At 36.4% G+C, this 23,328-nt stretch overlaps 2 protein-coding genes across 2 annotated transcripts; both read left to right on the forward strand.

Annotated features, from left to right (window-relative positions):
* The first annotated feature begins 2,640 nt into the window (after positions 1 to 2,640).
* On the forward strand, positions 2,641 to 4,813 carry crygdl.16.S (crystallin gamma D like gene 16 S homeolog). The gene is made up of 3 exons (XM_018242837.2): positions 2,641 to 2,933; positions 3,641 to 3,883; positions 4,538 to 4,813. Exons 1-3 carry the CDS (start codon positions 2,925 to 2,927, stop codon positions 4,811 to 4,813), a joined length of 528 nt encoding a protein of 175 aa, XP_018098326.1. The 5' UTR covers positions 2,641 to 2,924.
* A 5,291-nt stretch (positions 4,814 to 10,104) lies between these two features.
* crygdl.17.S (crystallin gamma D like gene 17 S homeolog) lies at positions 10,105 to 11,542 on the forward strand. Its single transcript, XM_018242841.2, has 3 exons — positions 10,105 to 10,113; positions 10,415 to 10,657; positions 11,264 to 11,542. Exons 1-3 carry the CDS (start codon positions 10,105 to 10,107, stop codon positions 11,537 to 11,539), a joined length of 528 nt encoding a protein of 175 aa, XP_018098330.1. The 3' UTR covers positions 11,540 to 11,542.
* The last annotated feature ends 11,786 nt before the right edge of the window (positions 11,543 to 23,328 follow it).

The following is a 23,328-nucleotide window of genomic DNA, read 5'->3' on the forward strand; positions in this document are numbered from 1 at the left end:
AATAACTCTTTCCCTTATAATATTACTTGATCAGCCACAGACATAATCAGGGGTACAAGAAAGCCTTGTAAATGCTGGGACCCAGGAAGTATAGGAGGTTTAGTGGAGCACTGACCGATAAGCAGTTTTAATACAACAAAACTCTAGAGCTTGGGCCAGATTCAATTTAATGAGAAAAACTGTAGATATTCTTCATACATATCCACTTCAACAAACCTCATTATGTGCACAGAAATCCTCTGTATTTTATAACGGTTATTTGAAAAACAGAAGCAGTCATAAACTCATATGCTTACTTAACCTACTCAACCTCTGACATATTGTATCTGTTTGCTTTCCCAAGTCACTCACATTCAGTAATTGAGAATGATCTGGGGATAGATAACAAGTTGTCTAATGCCAGGCAGTGGCTTCTAAAGCAAATAAAGTATTGTCTTGCATAAAAAAGGGCATTAACTCAAGAAATATAAATTTGTCTCTTTATAAGTCCCCAGGTAAGGCCTCACCTTGCGTATGCGGTGCAGTTTTAGGCTCCAGTCCATAAGAAAGATATAAATAAGATGGTGAGAATGCAGAGTTGTGCAACTAGCAGTGCTGGAATTGGGGAGGGATGCCATCCCCTCACTTTTTTATTTCTGTGAAATAGCATCCCGTCAGCGTGGATGCAAGTGTTTTGAATCCCAGAACTGTCTTTTGCTCCTCTCCACTTCTACATGCAAATTCAATGCAGAGGTAACATTTAATATAGTTAAATATATAGGGGATTAAAGGAGAGAAAAAATTGCTGGGAGAGAAGAAGAAAAGATAGAGAAGTGTTAAACAGATAAAGAAGGTGGAGGCATCAGAGAGGGTTATAGAAAAAAGGAGAGAAGAAGAAAATGAGAAAAAGAGAAAATGAAGGTATTAAACAGCAGCAGATTAAGGAATAGTGAGAGAATGCTTTATATGAAATAATCTTGGGTAATATAGAATATGATGGGGATATGCTATGTTATGACACAATAAACAGAAAAGGTGCTGTGTGTACAGTAGCTGAATTGGCAGCCAAGAAAAGTCATATGCACAATTTTTATTTTGGGGTCCCTATAGGTCACATACGTAAATCTATGCATACCGGGCATCAAACTGTGCATTAGATGGAAATACCAAAAAGGAAATAGCGAAATGGCTTTGCTTTAAAGTGGGTGAAACCAGAAAGTATTGGTGCGTGAGGCTTTTTAAAACAATGGGTGTGGCTTATCATTATGGGAGGGGCTTGTTTTAGCACACTGTGCTACACTCACTACACAGAGCATCCCTCCACGTTTTTCACTCCAATTCAAGCACTGGTAATGAGATATGCTTCATTAGCACCTAAAACGTTTGACAATGACCAATGTAAATGTTAGCAACCGCATTTGCGTCCTTTTGCGACCAAATGGCATATGTGAACATTCCTAGTGTATGTAATAAAATTTTGCAATTGCAATGAGTATTTTGCAACAAAATATTTAACAAAACTCCAGAGCAGGTGCTTAACTTTGATGTAATATTCGCCAGCAAATGAGTTTACCTCTATTTTAAACATCACTTGTGATTCATCACTTGTGTAGGATTGGTCAGACGAGGAGAATTTTAGTGTTTCATCATACAATTTTACAGGGACTTACTTTAAATTGCCGCTTGCTTTCCAAGGTTAAAAATGGTTACCTTTTTATAGGACACCACAGGGATCACCTGAAAGAAGTTTGGGATGATGGGAGCTACAACATGGAAATGACCACTGTTTTTTATATGGTTATTACTACCCAATATTAAATAATTAAACTGGAGTATAATGATGGTGTTACCACAAAATTGATACAGATAAAGACATACTGTATATATTGCATTATATGACATATACAGTAACATCACATTACTATATTAATATATCTGGGGATATAAAATGTGGCTTCTTAAACATTGGAATGACACTGATGAGATTATTTGGTAAATCTTTGATGCTAGCTAACCATTGGTTAATCTGTGTGATTCAAAAGTCACAAAGAATGACAGCTAGGGGCAGATTTACATATGGTCGAATATCAAGGGTTAATTAACCCTCGAAATTAGACTGCCAGATGTAAATTTACCGCAAATAGTTTGATCGAAAGATCGAACGAAAAATCGTTCGATCGAACGGTTAAAGCATTTGAATCGTTCGATTCAAAGAATTTTAATCCATCGATCTAACTATTTTTCTTCGACCAAAAAATTGTTACAAAGCCTATGGGGACCTTCCCTAACATTGCACCTCGATAGGTTTTAGGTGGTGAAGTAGGGGGTCGAAGTTTATATTAAAGAGACAGTACTTTGACTATCGAATGGTCGAATATTCGAACGATTTTTAGTTCGAATCGTTCGATTCGAAGTCGTAGTCGAAGGAGCCAATATTTATGGTCAAAGTAGCCAAAAAAAACAATTCAAAGTTTTTTTTATTCTATTCCTTCAAAGAAAACTAAGTAAATGTGCCCCCTAATGATCAGATGATGCCAAATTAAGGATTTACTAGTAACCACAATTCTTTAAACTCTTCCAAAGTGTCTGGACCAGCAATTGCAGTGAAATGTAAATTACCACTAGAGGGCCACATCAGGGTCTCCAGGGTCAACACTGCTAAGCAATGGACTGGAAAATTTGTGAAATTGAGTTTATGGAATAACTGGGAATGCTGGATAGCTCTTTGGGTAAAGCTATGGAACAAAAGTACCAGCATAAACTAAGAAATGACTGTCACAGCACAACATCAAACACAATGCAAGACAAAGGTTCTCTGCTTTTGCCTTACCTGACAGAAAAATTAAGCTCTAGGTTCATCGCATGCAGACAGCAGCAATACATGACATATATAAAGGCTGGCTCTTTTCTCCCTTCCATTGAACTGAAACTTCCACTCAGTCAGAATGGGAAAGGTAAGCCAAAATCATCCCTAACCTTATTTATTGAATCAACATTTTATTTTGTACTTCAGAACTTATACTCTATATGTTATTCACATATACACTATATTACATTTGACTGCACATTTTAAAAGTCACGCTTACACTTATGATTAGTCTATAGCTGGTAATGTAACTAATGGTCTTAAGTTTGCTGTTTGAAAACAAACATCTGATTGGATGCTATAGGTTACTTGATGTTGCCAAATGTAAGACTTTTTATTGAATTATGCCTTAAATGTTATTACCACATGCAGACAAACTATTATTTGTGAATTACATTACATATTTTACAATTCATGTTTAGACTACAGTTTATAATTAACATGTGCTGAAATGGAAAAAAAATACATAGAAGCAAACTTATAGAAATAACAATAATTCATATTGGCTCAACTAAAGTCTCAAAACCCTATAGAGCACCTAGTACTTTATCTGTGCCTGTTCTCTGTGTAGCAGGATTCCAGTCAAATGTATTTTTCCAAATTGCCAACAAAACACTGCTTTACAAAATAACTTTAAGCACCTTGCTAAATATTCTTTTACAGCATTGTGCACCTAAAATGTATCTGTCTATTTGGCAGCAAAATTATCTAAATTGCTTTCCAAAAATAATTGAAAAGGTTATCAGTAAAACAATTTTTCTGGATAAAAAAGTTATTTATAATATTTTCTTTCAGATCTTCTTCTACGAGGAAAGGAACTTCCAAGGTCGCCACTATGAGTGTGGCTCAGACTGTTCCGACCTGTCCTCATACTTCAATCGCTGTAACTCCATCAGGGTAGAGGGTGGAAACTGGATCCTCTATGAACACCCCAGTTATAAGGGAAACCAATATTACCTCTGGAAAGGAGAATACCCAGATTTTCAGAGATGGATGGGCTTCAATGACTCCATTAGATCTTGTCGCTTTCTTCCCAATGTAAGTGTTTCCAATTTTATGTTCAAAAGTGTGTTTGCAAATAAAAATGAAAAAAAAAGTTTAAAAAAATGAAGTTCTAAGACAGAACAAGCAAACAAAGTCTCAAATTTATGTAAAATAGTTGAAGTTCTTGAAAAGTCATATTTTTCTTCCATGTTTACCAGTTTCATTGAATAACCTATACGTAGAAGCTTAACCACTGGTTTTGATGAAAATCTGAACAGATGCCAGCAACAGACCAGTATTGCCATTGTTAAGGTTCAGCAGTGTAAAATGGGATTTTCTTATGAACATAAGCAAATCTAGGGATGAAGGTTTCATAAAAGTGTAAAAAAAAACAAGAAAAAATTCTTCCTTCCCAGGATTCCTACTCTTTCAGAGGTATATTTAACTCTTCCTTAGGTGCGGTATAGAAACAAAATGCCACTTTCATTTTTAAACATGTAGTTAATTAATATGATTAACCTACTGACAGTTTGATTCCATCTATTCTAAAAAGAAGTAGAATAGTGATTTTTTTTTGTAAAAAAAAAAAAAGCTTTCAGAACAGAAAATTAATATAGAGATAAAATTAGTGGGTACATATTCAATAACCATCAAATGGTATGCTTTCAGTTGTATCTATATTTAATTAAAGTTTAACTTGTTTTTAAGCACCATGGCCAATACAAAATGAGAATCTACGAAAGAGGAGACTACCAAGGCCAGATGATGGAGTTCTTTGATGACTGCCCCAATACTTATGATCAATTCCGTTTCCATGACATTCACTCCTGCAATGTGTTTGATGGCCACTGGATGTTCTACGAGGAACCCAACTACAGAGGACGTCAGTACTACCTGAGAAATGGAGAATACAGGAGATACAATGATTGGGGAGCCTCAAGTCCTAGAATTGGCTCATTTAGAAGAGTTTATCACAAGTTTTAAATCAACTCAGAAATCTAAATCTAAAATAAATACATACAAGTTTAATAAAAGCAAATTGTTTTAAATTACTTGCTTGCATAATATTTACTGAATAAGGGTGTGCTCATGACTAGCTAATGTTTACAAACATTTCCAGCCATACCTGCTAGGAGTTAAAGGAATAGTTCAGTGTGAAAATAAAAACTGTGTAAATAGATAGGCTGTGCAAAATAAAAAATGTTTCTAATATAGTTAGTTAGCCAAAAGTGTAATATATAAAGGCTGGAGTGACTGGATGTCTAATAAAACAGCCAGAATCCAACTTCCTGCTTTTCAGCTCTATAACTCTGAGTCAGTCAGCGACTTGAAGGGGGGCCACATGGTACATTTCTGTTCAGTGAGTTTGTAATTGATCCTCAGCATTCAGCTCAGATTCAAAAGCAACAGAAATGACCCATGTGGCCCCCCCTCAAGTCTCTGATTGGTTACTGTCTGGTAGCCAGGGTAACCAGTCAGTGTAAACCAAGAGAGTTGAAAAGCAGGAAGTAGTGATCTGACTGACTTGTTATACATGAAATCACTCCAGCCTTTATACATTACATTTTTGGCTAACTAACTATATTAGAAATTTTTTTTATATTGCACAGCCTATCTATTTACCCAGTTTTTATTTTTACACTGAACAATTCCTTTAAATCAGGACTCAAGAGGCACCACAGTGCACCATCATTTTAAATTCATAAAGAAAGTAGTAATAGATATTCTCATGCAACACACAATCCCTGTAAATATGTCTGCTACTTAAGATTAATTCTATTTTTTTGGCTTTTATTGAAGATTAACTCAAACACTATTCTCCTATAAACAGCCATCAGGTGTTTTTGCATGCCAGGCTCCTTTAATCTTGCCACACAGCATTTTGCCGGTAAACACATTACACAGCATACATCAAAGAGAAGATCTGGACTATAAAAAGAATCTATGGTGTCTGACAATAATTCTCCTCCTCTAACCCACTCGGTCCCCTCACTCAGGAATTTGCTTTGGCTGTTGACTTATGAGCATGCTCAGTTCTTCTCAGCTCAGATTACTAAACATATCCTCCAGTCTAACAGCTAATGAAGAGATGGCATTTCTGGTTCCCATAGAAACTCTGCTCTAGCTGTCTGTCTAGATGTCAATGTTACTGATGATGTGTCAGAGGGAAAATGGCCACCGGGTGAAAGCTGCTATTTGTTTTAGGAAAAGCTGATGGTGCTGGCAAATGGACGGGGTATATGCAGTACAAATGATGTGGCTTGGGTGGGGAAGATATGCCCAACTTATATACATGGTAAAAATGTAGACTTACATGTACTTTAAGGGCTACCTGTTTTGCAAGATAAATTCATATGGTATTCACAAGGTAATGTAACCAGATCAGGAAAGGTCCATGAAAATCCAGCATAAAAAGGCTTGGTTGATTGCATTTAATTTAAATATAGTCCATCAACTTTTGTTGCATTTGTTAGATCTGATTTTTCAGATCACCTGGTAAATGTTTAAACTTTTCCAGCAAAAGTTCCAAAGAAGTCAAGAGTTGCAAAGATTTGCTTAATGTAGATGATTTTTATATATTTTCTGACAATTACCTCAAAGCTTTCATTTAACAGCATCTTATCTTCCAAATCAAAGTAAAATACTATTACACTATAGTGAGATTGGTGGTCAAAATTCTAGTTCCACTAGCATTGCTGCACAATAAGGGGTCTATTTATCATGATGTGTAAAAAAATTATTGGAGCTACATTTATATGCCATTGAGTGTAGTAATTATACCATGAGGCAGATTTATCAAAATGTGAGATCAAAGTTCATCGCATAACTACTCACACAGTCTCTATTCATTCCTATGGAATATTAAGAAGTCTATTTATCAAGTGATGAACTGTAACTTTCACCCATTGATACATACACTTCTAAAGATCCCACATGTGATGAACTCTAATTTCACATTTTGATAAATCTGCCCCCCTGTGTAAAATTATGAGTAAACATGCTGGGAAACAGCACAACATAGTAAAAAATACAGTAAAATGTGTCTGTATTTGTTGAATAGTGTGTATGTGAAAAAGCTCCCATCCCAAAAAAGTGTGTTAGTGTAAAATGTGTTGTCGGGTGAGTTTTAATTAATTTGGTGCAGGTAGGCATGCAGAAGAAACAAAGAATACATGAAAACAGCAAAGCCAACATGGCATTACAGATAACAGAGGGTTGCACTGGAAGATCCAGGTGGAAGGACAATAGCAGGCTTGTGCTTCACAATTTTCTTCTGTTGTCTAGGGCCTCTGGAGCTGGCTTACAATACAGGTATGGGATCTGTTATCTGGAAACCAGTTATCCAGAAAGCTCTGAATTATGGACTACGTTTCATCCAAATAATCCAAAAATTTTAAAATGATTTCCCTTTTGTCTGAAATAATTAAACAATACCTTGTATTTGATCCAAATTAAGATAGAATTCATCATTATTGGAAGCAGAACCAGCCCATTGGATTTATATAATGTTTCCATTATTTTCCAGTAGACTTAAGGTATGAAGATCCAAATTATGGAAAGATACGTTATCCGGAAAGCTCCAGGTCCCGAGAATTCTGGTCCCATGCCTGTATATCTGCTTCAACTCACATTAGTAGCTATTTAATCTTTTTACTAGAATATCCATTAAAATATTTAATTCATAATGCTTACAATTAGAAATACTGCAAGGAAATACACTGTATTACAATTCATACTATGGGAAGATTTATCAACATTTGCTTGTCCAGGTTCTGGCAAACACTTACAGAAATGACAAGTGAGTCCCTGAACTTATTTGTGTTTTTGGCAAATGTTTTATTTTGGATTGCTAAAGGAAGGTTTCAGTGTTTTGTTTCTTTGGAAAAATCCATTTAAAAATCTATATGGCACTAAGCCAAAGTAAGTGATTGTAGTAAATGAGTCAGTTCAGGAACTGACTTTAAGTTTTTGCAAGAATTTTCCTCAACCCGGATAGATAAAGCTGCCTCTTGGATATTTATTTTTACATTGCATTTTTGAAACAGTATCTTTTTTATCTGTTTTAGTATTCCATCACCCCCAAAAACACTTTTAAGTATATTATACTCTTATACAGTGATGCCCAACCAGTAGCTTGTGAGCAACATGTTGCTTTCCAACCCCTTGGATGTTAGTGGCCACAAAGCAGGTGCTTATTTTTGAATAAATAAGTGGATGCTCTGACGTTGTGCTCTGGCGCCAAAATTCTAAAAAAAACACTGTTTTGCTGCAGATCATTGCCCAAGCTGGTACCTCAGTATTTCTGACATCGCTAAAGCCCTATACTGTTTATTCTATTTTTGCCTGTTTATGACACTGAAGACTGCGTCTGCCTTTTGACCTTGCCTGTTACCGTTCTGAAGCTTGCCATCTGCCATTGAATCCTGCCGCTTGCCTTTTGACCTTGCCTATAACCGTAGTTTTTCAGTTAAAATCATGGAACAAAGGCATGAGTAAATTCTGAGAAATACCTGTCACAGCAGGAAAAACAAAAGATCTATACATTTACCTTATTAAACAGAAAAATAAAAGGGGTGATTCACCTTTAAATTAACTTTTAGAATGTTATAGAATGACCAATTCTAAGCAACTTTTCAATTGGACTTCATTATTTATTTTATCATAGTTTTTGAATTATTTTTCTGCTATCGAATGGGCATTGCTGACCCCAATCTAAAAAGCAAATGCTCTGTAAGGCTACAAATGTATAGTTATTGCTAATTTTTCTTACTCGTCTTTCTAGTAAGGTCCTCTCCTATTCATATTCCAGTCGTTTATTTAAATAAATGCATGGTTACTAGGGCAACCAGATTGTTTATAATGCAAATTGAAAAGCTGCTGAATAAAAAGCTAAATAACTTTAAAAATAAAATAACCATAAAATAATAAATGAAAACCAATTGCAAATTGCCTCAGAATATCACTCTCTACATCATACTGAAAGTTAATTCAAAGGTGAACAACCCCTTTAAGCTCTAGGCATAAACAAACAGCAGCAATACAGGAAATATATAAAGGCTGCCTCTTCTAACCCTTCAGTTGCATTAATACTTATATTCAGCCAAAATGGGAAAGGTAAGTCAAAATCATGAACTACTCTAAATTGAGGCAATTGTTTATATTTGAAATCGATTAAATTAAAACATCTTTATTGCAGCAAAATAATAGCATCACATCTCCGTAACAGACCACAAAGTTAAAGGGGTCCCCTACCCAAAAACGTTTCTTATAAAACCAATATACAGTATGTATAAATGTTGTTATTCTCTGCATTTCTGGACCAATTAGATAATGATTTAAGCCAGCTGATTTAAAAAATAGAGGAGTATTAACTCATATTACATTGTTTTAAATAAAAACTGCTTTAAATAACAAATACAAATCATTTTTAAAATTTGCACTGATCTTATTGGACCGGTCAATTCGGATTTTTAGAGGCATTCTGAATTTTTTGCTAGGATTTATCCGAAGAACGCAAATATTTAGATGTTTTTAAAGTATTTGGATTCTTTACTGCATCCTTCAGCTTTTTTTTTTCAATCATTCAAATTCCATGACATTTGTGGATTTATAGAACATGAGTTTTAAAATGTGGTTTTAAAATCCTCTAAAACCAATAAAATGAGAATGTTGATTAAACGTCTCCACCACAGTGGCCTTTAAGTGATTTAGATAAGCTTGTGCTGCAGTTTGAGTAGAGGGGGAAATTATAGTTTAACATAAAATGGAATATAAATTGAGATATTATGTCTTTTGGGATCTGATGTGTAGAGATTATTTTATAACATTTTTATGCTATTTAATCCATGCTGGTTGGTACGAGTCACTCTAACAAGCTGCACCCTGCAGATTTAATAATCTATGATGTTTGGAAAGAAATCGTATTACCACATTCTTCCAAATCAAGGAACAATTAGGTGAGTCTTACAGAAAGGCCTACAGAAAATACAAAAATTAACTGATTTATTATACAAGATATGCCTGTGTTTTACCTTATTAGCTCACTGAAATAAAGGGTCCATTCATTATGGAACAAAGGCACTTGTAAACACTGAGAAACAACTGTCACAGCACAACATTAAAAACAAAGCAAGACAAAAGATCTTTACATTTACCTTACTAGACAGAAAACATGAGCACTAGGCTCAGCATATGCAGACAGCAGCAATATAAGGCATATATAAAGGCTGCCTCTTCTCAACCTTCAACAGCACTAAAACTTCCATTCATTCAAAATGGGAAAGGTAAGTCAGAATCAAGATCTATACAGCTTTTTTTTTAATAACATCAAAATTATTTGTATTAGAACTTGTGTTTATACTTTTGTTTGTAATCTTTGTATAACTCATTCTTTAACTTATTCATGCTTAAATTAGAATTAATTTATTAGAACTTACCTAAAATAGAACTATATTTGAGCAAAAAAATGCTTATGACATATGTGGGATTTTGCCACTAAAACTTATATTTGCCATTGATTAAAAATAATAAAGATTTAGATTAAATTTTTTTTTTTGTAAGTAATTTGTATCTTCTTTCATTCAGATCTTCTTCTACGAGGAAAGGAACTTCCAAGGGCGCCACTATGAGTGTAGCTCAGACTGTTCTGACCTGTCCTCATACTTCAATCGCTGCAACTCCATCAGGGTAGAGGGTGGAAACTGGATCCTCTATGAGCACCCCAGTTACAGGGGACACCAGTATTATCTCTGGAAAGGAGAATACCCAGACTTTCAGAAATGGATGGGCTTCAATGACTCCATCAGGTCCTGCCGCTTTCTCTCCAATGTAAGTGTTTATAAAGTTAGGTTTACACAAAATACCATAACAAGTAGGACAAACATCCAAAACCCACCTCAACTGTAAATACAGTAGTAGTTCTTAAAAAGAACTTACACCCTATAATTAGAAGCTTAATCACTGGTTTTACAGAAAAATGTTACTGTTTATTGAACATATCACAGAAACAGGCTAGTTACCCTTTAACTATATGCAAACTTTAGGTCAAGGAATGAAATTAGATCACTTTATTCCATATGTACAGTATTTTTAAAAGAGTTATGTTCTACTCTAAACAATTGTATCCATGATTGTAGATAAGTTTTACATGGAAAGTTTTTTAATGTTTTACGCATATTACTTATTTTTTTTATTTTATGTTCTACTCTAAACAATTGTATCCATGATTGTAGATAAGTTTTACATGGAAAGTTTTTTAATGTTTCACGCATATTACTTATTTTTTATTTTAATATTTTCTATCAGATTTACACTCTACCTTTAACATTAAAAGACATATTAAAGAGTAATAGAAAACAGTTTCCTATCATTTGTGGAATGTTATATATTATTTAGAGTTTCTCTGTATTTATTCATTTTGTTTTTCATTAAAAGCACCAAGGTCAATACAAAATGAGAATCTATGAAAGAGGAGACTTCCAAGGACAGATGATGGAGTTCTTTGATGACTGCCCCAATACTTATGACCGATTCCGTTTCAATGACATTCACTCCTGCAATGTGTTTGATGGAAACTGGATGTTCTACGAGGAACCCAACTACAGGGGGCGTCAGTACTACCTGAGATCAGGAGAATACAGGAAATACAATGACTGGGGAGCCTCAAGTCCCAGAATTGGATCCTTCAGAAGAGTTCATCACATGTTTTAAATCACCTGGAAACACTCAATGAAAACATAGTTCAATAAATATATTCATCAGAAGTTACATTTTGTGATTTGTTGCATTATTGTCTTAGAACATCTTGATGATGTTGGTAAAGAGCACATAAATCTGACTTTAACACCAAAGGTGTCTGATTTTGGATAACAAATTCTTATATATATCTATATATATATATATATATATATATATATATATATATATATATATATATATATATATATATATATATATATATATCATGTCACACCAAGCTAAAACTGCAGCTGCTATCCTAAACAAACAGAGAGCTTCTAGAGCTTTTTACTCAGGTATGGTAAAACCTTCTACTGAATAAGTATAAAATTCTAGCTTGCACTATTGCAGCTAATCTATTAGCAATAAAATGCCCCTGTAGCTTTCCTTCTCCTTTAACAGAGAGCTGTAAATTTCCCTTTTGGGAACTATGACATGTTCTATTCTCAGACTTTAATAATTATACCCTGAAACAATGTTTAACTAAAATACCCCAAAAGAGCAGAATGGTAGACAGAGGGAAATGTATGTACCCTTTAAACAAAACAGGGATTGTTTGTCCATATATTGCAATATATTTAAGCTGGCCAACTACGTCAAAGTCATCCCATATCTGGCCAGTCCTACACTTAGGGGCAGATTTACTAAGGGTCGAATATCGAGGGTTAATTAACCCTCGATATTCGACTAGGAACTAAAATCGTTCGACTTCGAATATCGAAGTCGAACGATTTAGCGCAAATCCTGCGATCGAACGATTATTCCTTCGATCGAACGATTAAATCCTTCGAATCGAACGATTCGAAGGATTTTAATCCAACGATCGAAGGAATATCCTTCGATCAAAAAAAGTTAGCCAAGCCTATGGGGACCTTCCCCATAGGCTAACATTGACTTCGGTAGCTTTTAGCTGCCGAAGTAGGGGGTCGAAGTTTTTCTTAAAGAGACAGTACTTCGATTATCGAATGGTCGAATAGATTTTTAGTTCGAATCGTTCGATTCGAAGTCGAAGTAGTAGTCGAAGGTCGAAGAAGCCCATTCGATGGTCGAAGTAGCCAAAAAAACACTTCGAAATTCGAAGTTTTTTTAATTCGAATCCTTCACTCGAGCTTTGTAAATGTGCCCCCTAATTTTCATCTGATTCATCAAGAATTCAATTGCTTAATTATACATTTTACAAAGGGACTGTTTTACCTGCAACTTACTAGCTGCTTTCAAAGTAAAACTCCCAAACGTGGCTGCCCTTTTATTAGACACCAGTGGGATCACCTGACTATAGCTGGGAAGGGTGGGAGCTACAACATGGAGCTGGTCACTGCACCTGTATAACTATAACAAACAAGGGAAAGTTGTGCTCATTATACATTTTACAAAGGGACTAAGTGGTGAGCACAACTTTCCCTTGTTTGTTATAGTTATACAGGAGCAGTGACCAGCTCCATGTTGTAGCTCCCACCCTTCCCAGCTATAGTCAGGTGATCCCACTGGTGTCTAATAAAAGGGCAGCCAAGTATGGAAGTTTTACTTTGAAAGCAGCTAGTACCGTAAGTTGCAGGTAAAACTAAGTCCCTTTGTAAAATGTATAATTAAGCAATTGAATTCTTAATGAATCAGATGAAAATTGAGCATAGGACTGGCCAGATATGGGATGACTTTGATGTTGTTGGCCAGCTTAAATGTATTGCAATATATGGACAAACAATCCCTGTTTTGTTTAAAGGGTAAGGCATTTTTCAGTAGCAGTATGCACAAAATGTCTCTGTCTTAAATATATTGATAATGGGTTGAGTGCAGAGGACTCTTGTATTTGTCTATATGTATTTTGTGGTCACACCCTCATTGCACCCCCGCCTAATGGTTTTAAAAATTAGTGGTGAGCACTATTTTCCCTTGTTTGTTTTATATATATATATATATATATATATATATATATATATATATATATATATATATATATATATATATATATATATATATATATATATATATATATATATATATATATATATATATATATATATAAAACAATACAAGTGATACCCGCACACTGTCACCTGATCCGCTTCTTAGGTGCTTGGTCAAAATGATATGTAAATGAGTTTTGCGAAGGACCAGCACACTGTTTTCTCAAATATCCAAAGTGCTTTTATTTTTCACATCACAATGCCTCCAACGTTTCGGCCGACGTTTTAGTTGGAGGCATTGTGATGTGAAAAATAAAAGCACTTTGGATATTTGAGAAAACAGTGTGCTGGTACTTCGCAAACTCATTTATATATATATAGAGATATATATATATATATATATATATATATATATATATATATATATATATATACACACACACATACATACATATAGTTTTTAGGGGCACATTTATCTATATTTTCACTGTTTCATAAATATGGACACCCCTTTAGTTCTTTATTGAGAGTGGTGTGCTAAAGGAAAGTTAGTTTAAAGTACACCGTATGGCCAAAAATATTTGGATATATTTTTGGACAAAAGTATCTGGACACGTTCCAAACTGTTTCTGGATGCAATGTCGGAATAAAAACTATTTATCAGGCAAATGTTCTACCCACAAGATTAAAACAACATTGTGTAAAATGTAGAGAGAAGGAAGGAGCATTATAAAGCTTGCAGAAGATGATTTCTCTAAAGTTGAGAATCACCTCAGTCAAGTCAGACAAGTCTAGATTTCACAGATGCCCAGAGAACATTGCCAATCAGCATGTGTCATGACAACTTGAACATTTGGTGGAGAAGGAATAATTATCTGGGTCTGGGATCTGTAGTTTGGGCTAGGGTCCATGGTTCCAGTAACAGCAAACCTTAAGGGCTAGTCCACACGGGGAGATAGCGACGCGTTTGCGGTCGCGGCGACAAAGCGACGCGACAGTCGCCGCGACCGGCGCAGGCGACAGTTTTGTATGGGCGCCTATGTAAAAACGCCTGTGCTAACCACACGAGGCGATGCGCTTTTCAACAGTCGCCTGAAAATGCCTCGCCAGGCTTTTTCAGACGACTGTTGAAAAGCGCATCGCCTCGTGTGGTTAATTAGCACAGGCGTTTTTACATAGGCGCCCATACAAAACTGTCGCCTGCGCCGGTCGCGGCGACTGTCGCGGCGCTTTGTCGCCGCGACCGCAAACGCGTCGCTATCTCCCCGTGTGGACTAGCCCTAACACTTGGGTGAAAAATTACATTCTTGATTATTCTGTGTTTCCTACTTTCTACCAACTGTTTGGAGAAAGCCCTTTCCTGTTCTAGCACCATAATGCCTCTATTCACAAATAAGAATTATAAAGAATGTGTTTGCTGAGATGGGAGTGTAAAACAGACTAGTCTAGATGTAATAATACTATCATCGGGAAAGCTTAGAATTTTTACTTACTCGATTAGCCAATAAAAGTATAACCTAACCTTATACTTTTGTCATATTTTCAATGGCTGACATGGTACAGCACCTTACAATGTCTGCTGAAAGCATTCAGCTGCTTGAACTGTTAGGAGCTCCATGGGCTAATAGCACTAATGCAAGGGGGTGAACAGGCAAAACTACCTATACTGCCTCCCAATAATTTAGGGTGTTTTTTCTGCCAGCTAGAATACACTGTGGAAAATCTGCCCTATGTGCTAGTAGCCTCAATTAACATGTACAGTAAATGATATATAGATATACTCATAGTATGCACTTGTAATAATAGCACATTGGTTTCTTTGAACAATAACTCCAAATCCTATATACAGTGAGGGGGCAAATATATTATACAGTGAGGGGGCAAAAGTAGTTGCACCCATACTAAATTAAGTACAGTGAGAGGCAGTGGGAACTTCTTTCCCAAATACATTAAATATAATGTGAACTTTAGTCCGAAATATATTTAATATAATGAGAGACAATGATTTCTGACAATCCATACCCCCTTACCCTTACAAAAACTTGGCTTTCTGAAGGCTGGAGAAGATTTAAAGTAACACCAAATAATGAAAGTGTTTTAAAGTAATGAAAATACCATGTACTGTTGCCCTGCATTGTAAAACTGATCTGTTTGCTTCAGAAACACCTACTATAGTTCATATAAACAAGCTGCTGAATAGCAATGGTGGAAATTGAAAAGTATGGCACAGGATAAATAGTGGATAACAGATAACATTATGTTCTGCAGAGCTTATCTGCTATCTGCTGTGTAACTTGAGCCTTTTCTCTTTTGAATCGCTGCCCCCATGGCTACACAGCAGCTTATTTATATAAATAATAGTAATGTTTCTAAAGCAAACACATCAGTTTTACCAGTGCAGGGCAACACTGCATTATATTTGTATTACTTTAAAACAATTTCATTTTATGTTCAGTTAAGTTACAATACTTTTTTTAGGCCTTGGCTTCTCAATGTTATAGAAGTTATGGCTTCCCTAGAAATACCAATGGTCTCACTAGATATACCCAGAGGTATTATCAGGCTTACCGGAGTCTGGAAACAATTAGCTGATGGAAGGCCGCTCTTACAGTACCCCACGAGGTGTATCCTCAATATGCACAGAGGAGAAACTTGTAGGGGAAGGTATGAGAGCCGAAATAATGATGAAAAATGAAGGACGACTCTCTCACCGTAGAGAAGAAGTAGAATGGTCAGGCAGGCCAAATCAGGGATGTTAGAAATCAGCGTAGTCGGGGACAGGCAAGGTCAAAACCAGAATGTAGCAGAGTTCCAGGCGTCAAAGCAGGAAGGAGGTTCAATAGACGTGGTCAGGAAGTTCTGGAGTCAAACACAATCAGGATTTTCCAAAAAGCTTTAGGTATTAGCCAAGACGATGTCTGAGAAAAGTCCTGAACTTGAAGGCAGGTTTAAATAGGCCTCAGCGTCCAATGGCAACACCATGCGTCAACGTCACGATGCCGGCGTCGAATGCGGACGCGATGCATCACGCTGCTGTGTCACGCCGTTAAGTCGGATCTGGACGCGCTGCACCACGACGTGGATTCTGCCGTCTGCACCCAGTAGCGCCAGCACCCTTGGAATCCTGACAGGTATATTGCTATCGCACAAGTAGGTAGTACTTTTAGTTGCATTTTTGGTGTGCATTATAATACTATAACAAAAGTTTTGATTCTTTCACATCTAGAATTAAAAATTCCCATGAAAGTAACTTAATGTATTTAGACACATGTACTCAGTCATACGTCTTATATTCTATTAAATGCCTTGTGGACTTAACTATGTTGGAGACCACTCAGAAAATGAATGATCAAATTAAACATGATACTTAAAATATCAAATGTGGATATACACAATTACTTTTTCCTGCACATGGCACATTAATTTTCCTTGTTCTGATGAGTGGTGTGTCTTTAGGGACCAAATCTAAAAAAATTGATATATATCTTCCATTTTCTAATCGTGTGTGTTACAACAAATTGGACAATGTAAGATGTACTCAACTGTGATCTTGTAGAAGGACCATGTAATTGCACCACTGATGTAGAATGTAGAATCCCAGGTGAAACTAATACTTCTGGAAGCCAAACCTTCATAGATCCTTAAAGCTTGAGGAACCATACACCGAAAATAACAAATACAATTTTCATGACACAGATACTTTGCATGCTTAGAGTCTTCAAAAAATGTTAACTACCCTGTGCGACAGAAATCAAACAAAGTAAACAAACACTTTAGTTAGGCATGTGAGAGTTCACACAGGTAAAAAACTATGTTCCTGCAAGTCTTGTCCATCAAAGAACACACACTGGAGAGAGACAATTTGTGTGTATTAAATGTGGCAAGGGTTTTACTGACAGCTCATCTCCTGCCAAACACAGAAGAACCCATGAGGCAAAAAAGCTCTACATATGTTCTGAATGTGGAAAAAGCTTTATTGACTACCAGTCACTTGTTAAACATCTGAACTCTGAGAAGATCTACGGGCACATTTACTAATGGTCGAATATGGAGGGTTAATTAACCCTCGATATTCGACCCTCGAAGTTAAATCCTTCGACTTCGAATATCGAAGTCGAAGGATTTGAAGGGTTTTAATCCATCGATCAAGCGAAATTCCTTCGATCAGAAATTGGCTAGAAAGCCTATGGGGACCTTCCCCAAAAGGCTAACATTGATGCTCGGTATTTAGGTGGCGAAGTAGGAGGTCGACGTTTTTTTTAAAGAGACAGTACTTCGACTATCGAATAGTCTAACGATTTTTAGTTCGAATTGTTCGATTCGAAGTCGTAGTTGAAGGTCGAAGTAGAAAATTGGATGGTCGAAGTAGCCAAAAAACACTTAGAAATTTGAAGTATTTTTTATTCTATTCCTTCACTCGAGCTAAGTAAATGTGCCCCCTAATGTACGGTAGTGCAATATGGAATACCTAAAACTTTATGAATAAACCATATTTGCCTGGCTTTAATTGCTTTATAAAAAATGTATTTTGAAAATGCAAAAAACCCCCACAATCCCTGAGATGCAAAAATGAGGTTTAAAATGCAAACACTGCCTATTTTATAAGCCAGGCATTTTTTCGGTAACAAGTACAAGTGCAAGCACAGAAACTGTAATATTGCTTGCTTCAGATGAGGCATCATGCATACAGGTTAACAAAACACAATATACTTGTCAAAGTCCCGTGTCAAAGACTGCTGTGTTTGCTTATACAGATGTCACTATAGGCACTTGACCACAGAATGCTGAAGGCACAGATGTTTCTTGCTTACAATTTCAATTTTCCTATGCAGAAAAACATAGGAAAATATCATTTTAAGATGAGCTACCTGTATTAGACAGTGCCACACTGGGTTATTTATAATAAATTAATAGGTCCTACATGCAGCCAAACTGAAAATTGGTTCATTATCCTTTATGAGTACATAATGTAAAACTTGCCCTGTGCAAAACAATAACATCTATTTATGGCCAGCATTGTGGTGGTGACTAATCCCAATGTCTATGGGAAAAAATTGAATGATGTATACTGTAGGTTCAAAATGTACACTTGCTATTGAATACACAATTATCATTACTAGCAGGTAAATACTCTGGCATTTTGCAAGCTCTTGCACCAAATGCATGAGGAGAAGGCAATTCATCCCTTTACATAGCACTAGTAAGATCCAATCTAGAACACTGCAGTTTAAGTCTCCAGTACTCCAGTAAATCTATCCAGAAGGCACAAAGACATTCCTTGAGATTAGTGGAAAATATGATTCCATATTAAAGCGGCTGATAACCTTTGTGTTAAAGGAGAAGGAAACACTTGGTGCACTTGGGGGTGCCAAATGTTAGGCACCCCAAGTGATTGTACTGACTTACCTGAAACCCCGGGCCAGTGCACCCGGGGAAAACTGCACTGGCAAGGGGTTATACCAGTTAGCACCATGGAGTGATCCACTTCCATCTTCTTCTTTCTTCAAATTTCCCAGGGCAAACGCATGCGCAGTTAAACAAAATTTCCTTCTCCTTTAACTTTTAGTGTGATAAATAGTTATGTACTGAGATAATTGGAAAATGGTTTTAATTTTTTATAACGTGTGCTTTTTGAGTTATTTAGCTTTGTTAGTCAGTTGCTTAGAACTGGCCATTCTATAACATTCTAAAAGATAACTTAATGGTGAACCACCCCCTTTAAAGTTATAAAAGAGCTTTTTATGATAGCTGTGAAGTTGTAAAATTCTGTTCCTGCAACAATTTTTTTTACGGACAGGGCAACTCCCAAAAAATTTACTGTTTGGTGGAGAAATATATAGTGAATAAAGTACCCCCTCTTATAAAATATAAGGATATTATAAGTTACCGAGGAGTTTCATGACCATATAAAAACACGAGGCCGAAGGCCGAGTGTTTTTATACAGGTCATGGAACTCCGAGGTAACTTCTAATATCCTCATATTTTACAACTGGGGGTACTTTATTTATTATAATACACAAATTTCAGTGAGTCATGTCAGAACTCACCGTTTATAACTGATGACATCAGAACTCACCGATTATAAGGATATAATTTACAGGATATTCATGGCTTTTGTGTATTATATATATATATAGTGGTCTATGTGTAAAATATAAAAACAGCATTGCACTTATAGGGAAGGAACACTATCAGAAACGCTCTTGAGGGCCACCGGATCTGTCACAAGGATCGTTTGTTAAAATCCACGTTTATTGGGTCTTGTTTAAAAACATATAACATGCCAAAAAATTTAGAGATAGGGCAGGGGAATGCACTTATAGGGAAGACAAGCTAGCAGCAAATGTATCTCCTAAAGCTCCCATCTTCATGATGTTTCAAGCCCTCTAATACTTCCTTAGGAGAATGGGAGCTGCTACAAGCTGTAGCCTTCAATGCAAACTATGGGACAAATTGACTTACCTCCAAAAATCCACCAGAGTTGGGTCCGCACACATCACAACACTTCCCCAGGCGTAAATTCACCTGGACAACGCTAATTCACGAAGATCAGAAGTTGTGCACAGGTTACTGGAGGCTGGCGAAGTTGCGCGAGCAAAATTACGATCATCAGTTCGAAGTTATGCTAGCGTTCGGTAATTTGCATACGGCATGCAGTTAAAGTACAATGGCCGTACATGCTGCAGCAAATACATTACCCTACACAAGGCCAGGGAACCTTAATAAAATTATATAATGCCCTACACATGTGCCCACAGTATAGTTTAGGTGCCATATGTTATCAAATGTAGGGGGGAAGGAGGGTACCCCCAAAAAAATGTTTGCTCTTTTTCAGCCTATCACCCTGTAAAAAAGAAAAGACGCAAGTGTTTTTTTGGGAACTTTTTTTTGACATACTCATATCTACTCTATTGCACTTCGCCTGGTCTGAGGTGGCGAAGGCAAGTCTGGCACAAGAGGTAACATTCAGGAAAATCCGCATCTTAGTGAATTAGTGTAGTTACGTCCATGCGCCAGTGCGAAAATTCACCTGGCATTAGAGTGCGAAGTTGCGCCAGAGTCTATCTCCTTCGCTAGTGAATTTACGCCAGGGCCCGTTAGTAAATTCGCCCTTAAGTAAATTTGCCCCTATGACTATAATGAACCAATAAACATAACTTTTGCTATTTATTTATTTACTTATGAAATTAAGGTCATTTTATTTGATATTCATAGATCCAAAACTGCAGAATCCTAAAATTACCATCCCTTTTTAAATAAGACATTGGCCACAACCTCTCTACCTCTAAGGGTATATAAGTATATGTCTCAACGTTGTTCATCTGCCAATAATTTAGGAATATTTATAATCTCATATATATTTAAAAGTATCCTGCTCTGAAACTAAAATTGCTTAATTTAATGGATAAACATACTGTGTACCTTGTAAAAAGGTAGAAAATGTAAAGTTTGGTGATACCTTTTATTGGCTAACTGAATAAGTAACAATTTTAAGCTTTCAGAACACACAGGCCCCTTCGTCAGGCAAAATACAAATGAAAGGCTGGAAAGGCACATCATATTTACTGTTAGATCATTGAAAAAGGGTTTATGTGCAATAAATTAGAAAGTTACAGATAGACAGAATTAACTTGTAGAGATAATAAAAGTAATTAAGGTGGGTTGTAAATAGCCCAGGGGTCTGGATTCAGTCAGGTCACATAGTTTGAACTAGACAAGGCAGAATAGGGTAAGGTTAACACAACAGTGCAAATTAAGAATTAGACAAGAAAAAAGAAAAGATACACGTAAGGGTTCCACTGAGTGGGATAACATATGGAACCAGAACTTATCCACTTCACACGTCCATGCCAGATTGTAACAAATAAACTATAAATAGGAATTGTGACCAGTAAGGATAAGACAATACGTCAGCCCAGATATTGATAAGCCCCCAAGCGTGAGCACATTATCTTTAGTCAAGGAAGCAAACACTAGTACAGTCAGCACCTTATTGTGAGGTGAAGTCAATTTAAGGAAAGTGTCTTTTAACATGTAGATTGTCTTTAGCTGTGTTTTTTCTAGGTGTCATATCACTTAGTTAAAGTCATATCTGGACATAAAACTCCTGTCTCTGTTCAGGCCACATTCTAGGGTGTTCTGTGGGAATTCTGTGACCCGGGTCATGGTTTTAAAGGGTAACTTCAAGACACAACAGGAGCCCATAACCCCTATTTCAATGATCTAACAGTATATATGATGTGCCTTTCCAGCCTTTAATTTGTATTTTGCCTGACAAAGGGGCCTGCAATTGTTACTTATTCAGTTAGCCAATAAAAGGTATTACCAAACTTTAAATTTTCTGCATTTTTTCAATGGCTAACACGGTACAACATCTTAGACCTTGTAAAAACGTGTTATACTCCCTTCCCTTTCTACTGTTCTTTGCCACTGTGGGGACTGATCTCAACAGACCTTTCCCTCTCTCACCATAGCAAAGAGAATTTTAAGAGGGATAATTCAATATCCAATAGTTAGATATCTTCTAAACAGTATTGCATTAATATTGTCATGTAATTACTTTGTTCATGACATTTAATTTTGAAATTGGCACAGCTATGGGCTATTATGGGCTCCTATCTTGTCAAATCTTTATACATACCTATGGATGTATAGTTTCTTTTATTTTTAATAATGAGTGGGGAGGTCCCCAGTGATTTATTAATTTATACATGTCATTTGTGATCTGATACTGGAGCCATGTGTGTTTAGTTTGGTAAAAGGCTGTGACCAGTGGAGTTAATGAGCACAATAAAGCAATTTTATAACATTAGAAATATGTGATCAGAGTGTCTGTAGAAATCCCCTTTGATTTTGATTTTTCTGGATAACTGGTTCCATACCTATACACTAATTAAAGGTAAACTATACCGAACAATGTAGGTCATATGTAAAAACCCTGCTTCATATATCATTTTCATAATAAGGTACTTTTTAGCAATAGGTGCCATTGGGTATTAATAAATAGAAAATTGCCACCCTGGGATCCTACGATTCACAGTCCACACAAACAAACCATATATTTTAGGTCACGTGAACTAATTAATGACAACCAATTTGTCTTTTGTTTCCACAATTCTTCCTGTTACAGTTAGCGGTGCAGTATTTCTGGTCAAGTGATCTCTGACAGAGCACGGAGATTATCATAAAATGGTGGGTCAAGGGAAAAGATGTAAAAAGGAATATGTACTTAAATATATATTTTCCACATTGGCAAGAGTCTTTAATATGACACTTAATTTGATATAACCCATACCTCCCAACTGTCCCGTTTTCAGCGGGACCAGCGCCGATTCTGACTCAGGAGCCGCCTGAGGCTGCAATGCCGTCCCCCCTCACCAATTTACGTGTCGGTAGGGGAGGCAGAGACACTATTGCGGAGAGCGCAATTGCACTCTCTCGCATTAGTGCAGCCGAATTTCCGGTTCAAAAACCGGAAATTCGGCTCTTAAAGGTGCAGGAGCGGCTTTTTGCCGCACCTGGAATCCTTTCAGGCGCTGCCGCCTGAGACGAGCGGCTCTGCTCACCTCATTGGCGGCGCGCCCCTAAGCGGGACAGTCCCGTTTTTGACAGCTCAACTCGCAGTCACGGGTACAGCTAGAAAAACAAAGATACAATGTTTCTAACTTAATTGGATTTTGTCAGAGAGCCCAGAACAGCCACAGCTGCAGATAAGATACCTTTGTAACAATTCTGAGATAAGCATAACAGGTCCCTTGGGAGAAGTTAGACTCGCAGCTTAAAGGGCAATTCACCTTCATTAGCAAAACTGTAATAACTGGAAAAAAAAAACAGAAATATGTTCAAACTTTCATAAC

The sequence above is a fragment of the Xenopus laevis genome, chromosome 1S (assembly GCF_017654675.1).
Source record: "Xenopus laevis strain J_2021 chromosome 1S, Xenopus_laevis_v10.1, whole genome shotgun sequence".
NCBI lineage: Eukaryota > Metazoa > Chordata > Amphibia > Anura > Pipidae > Xenopus > Xenopus laevis.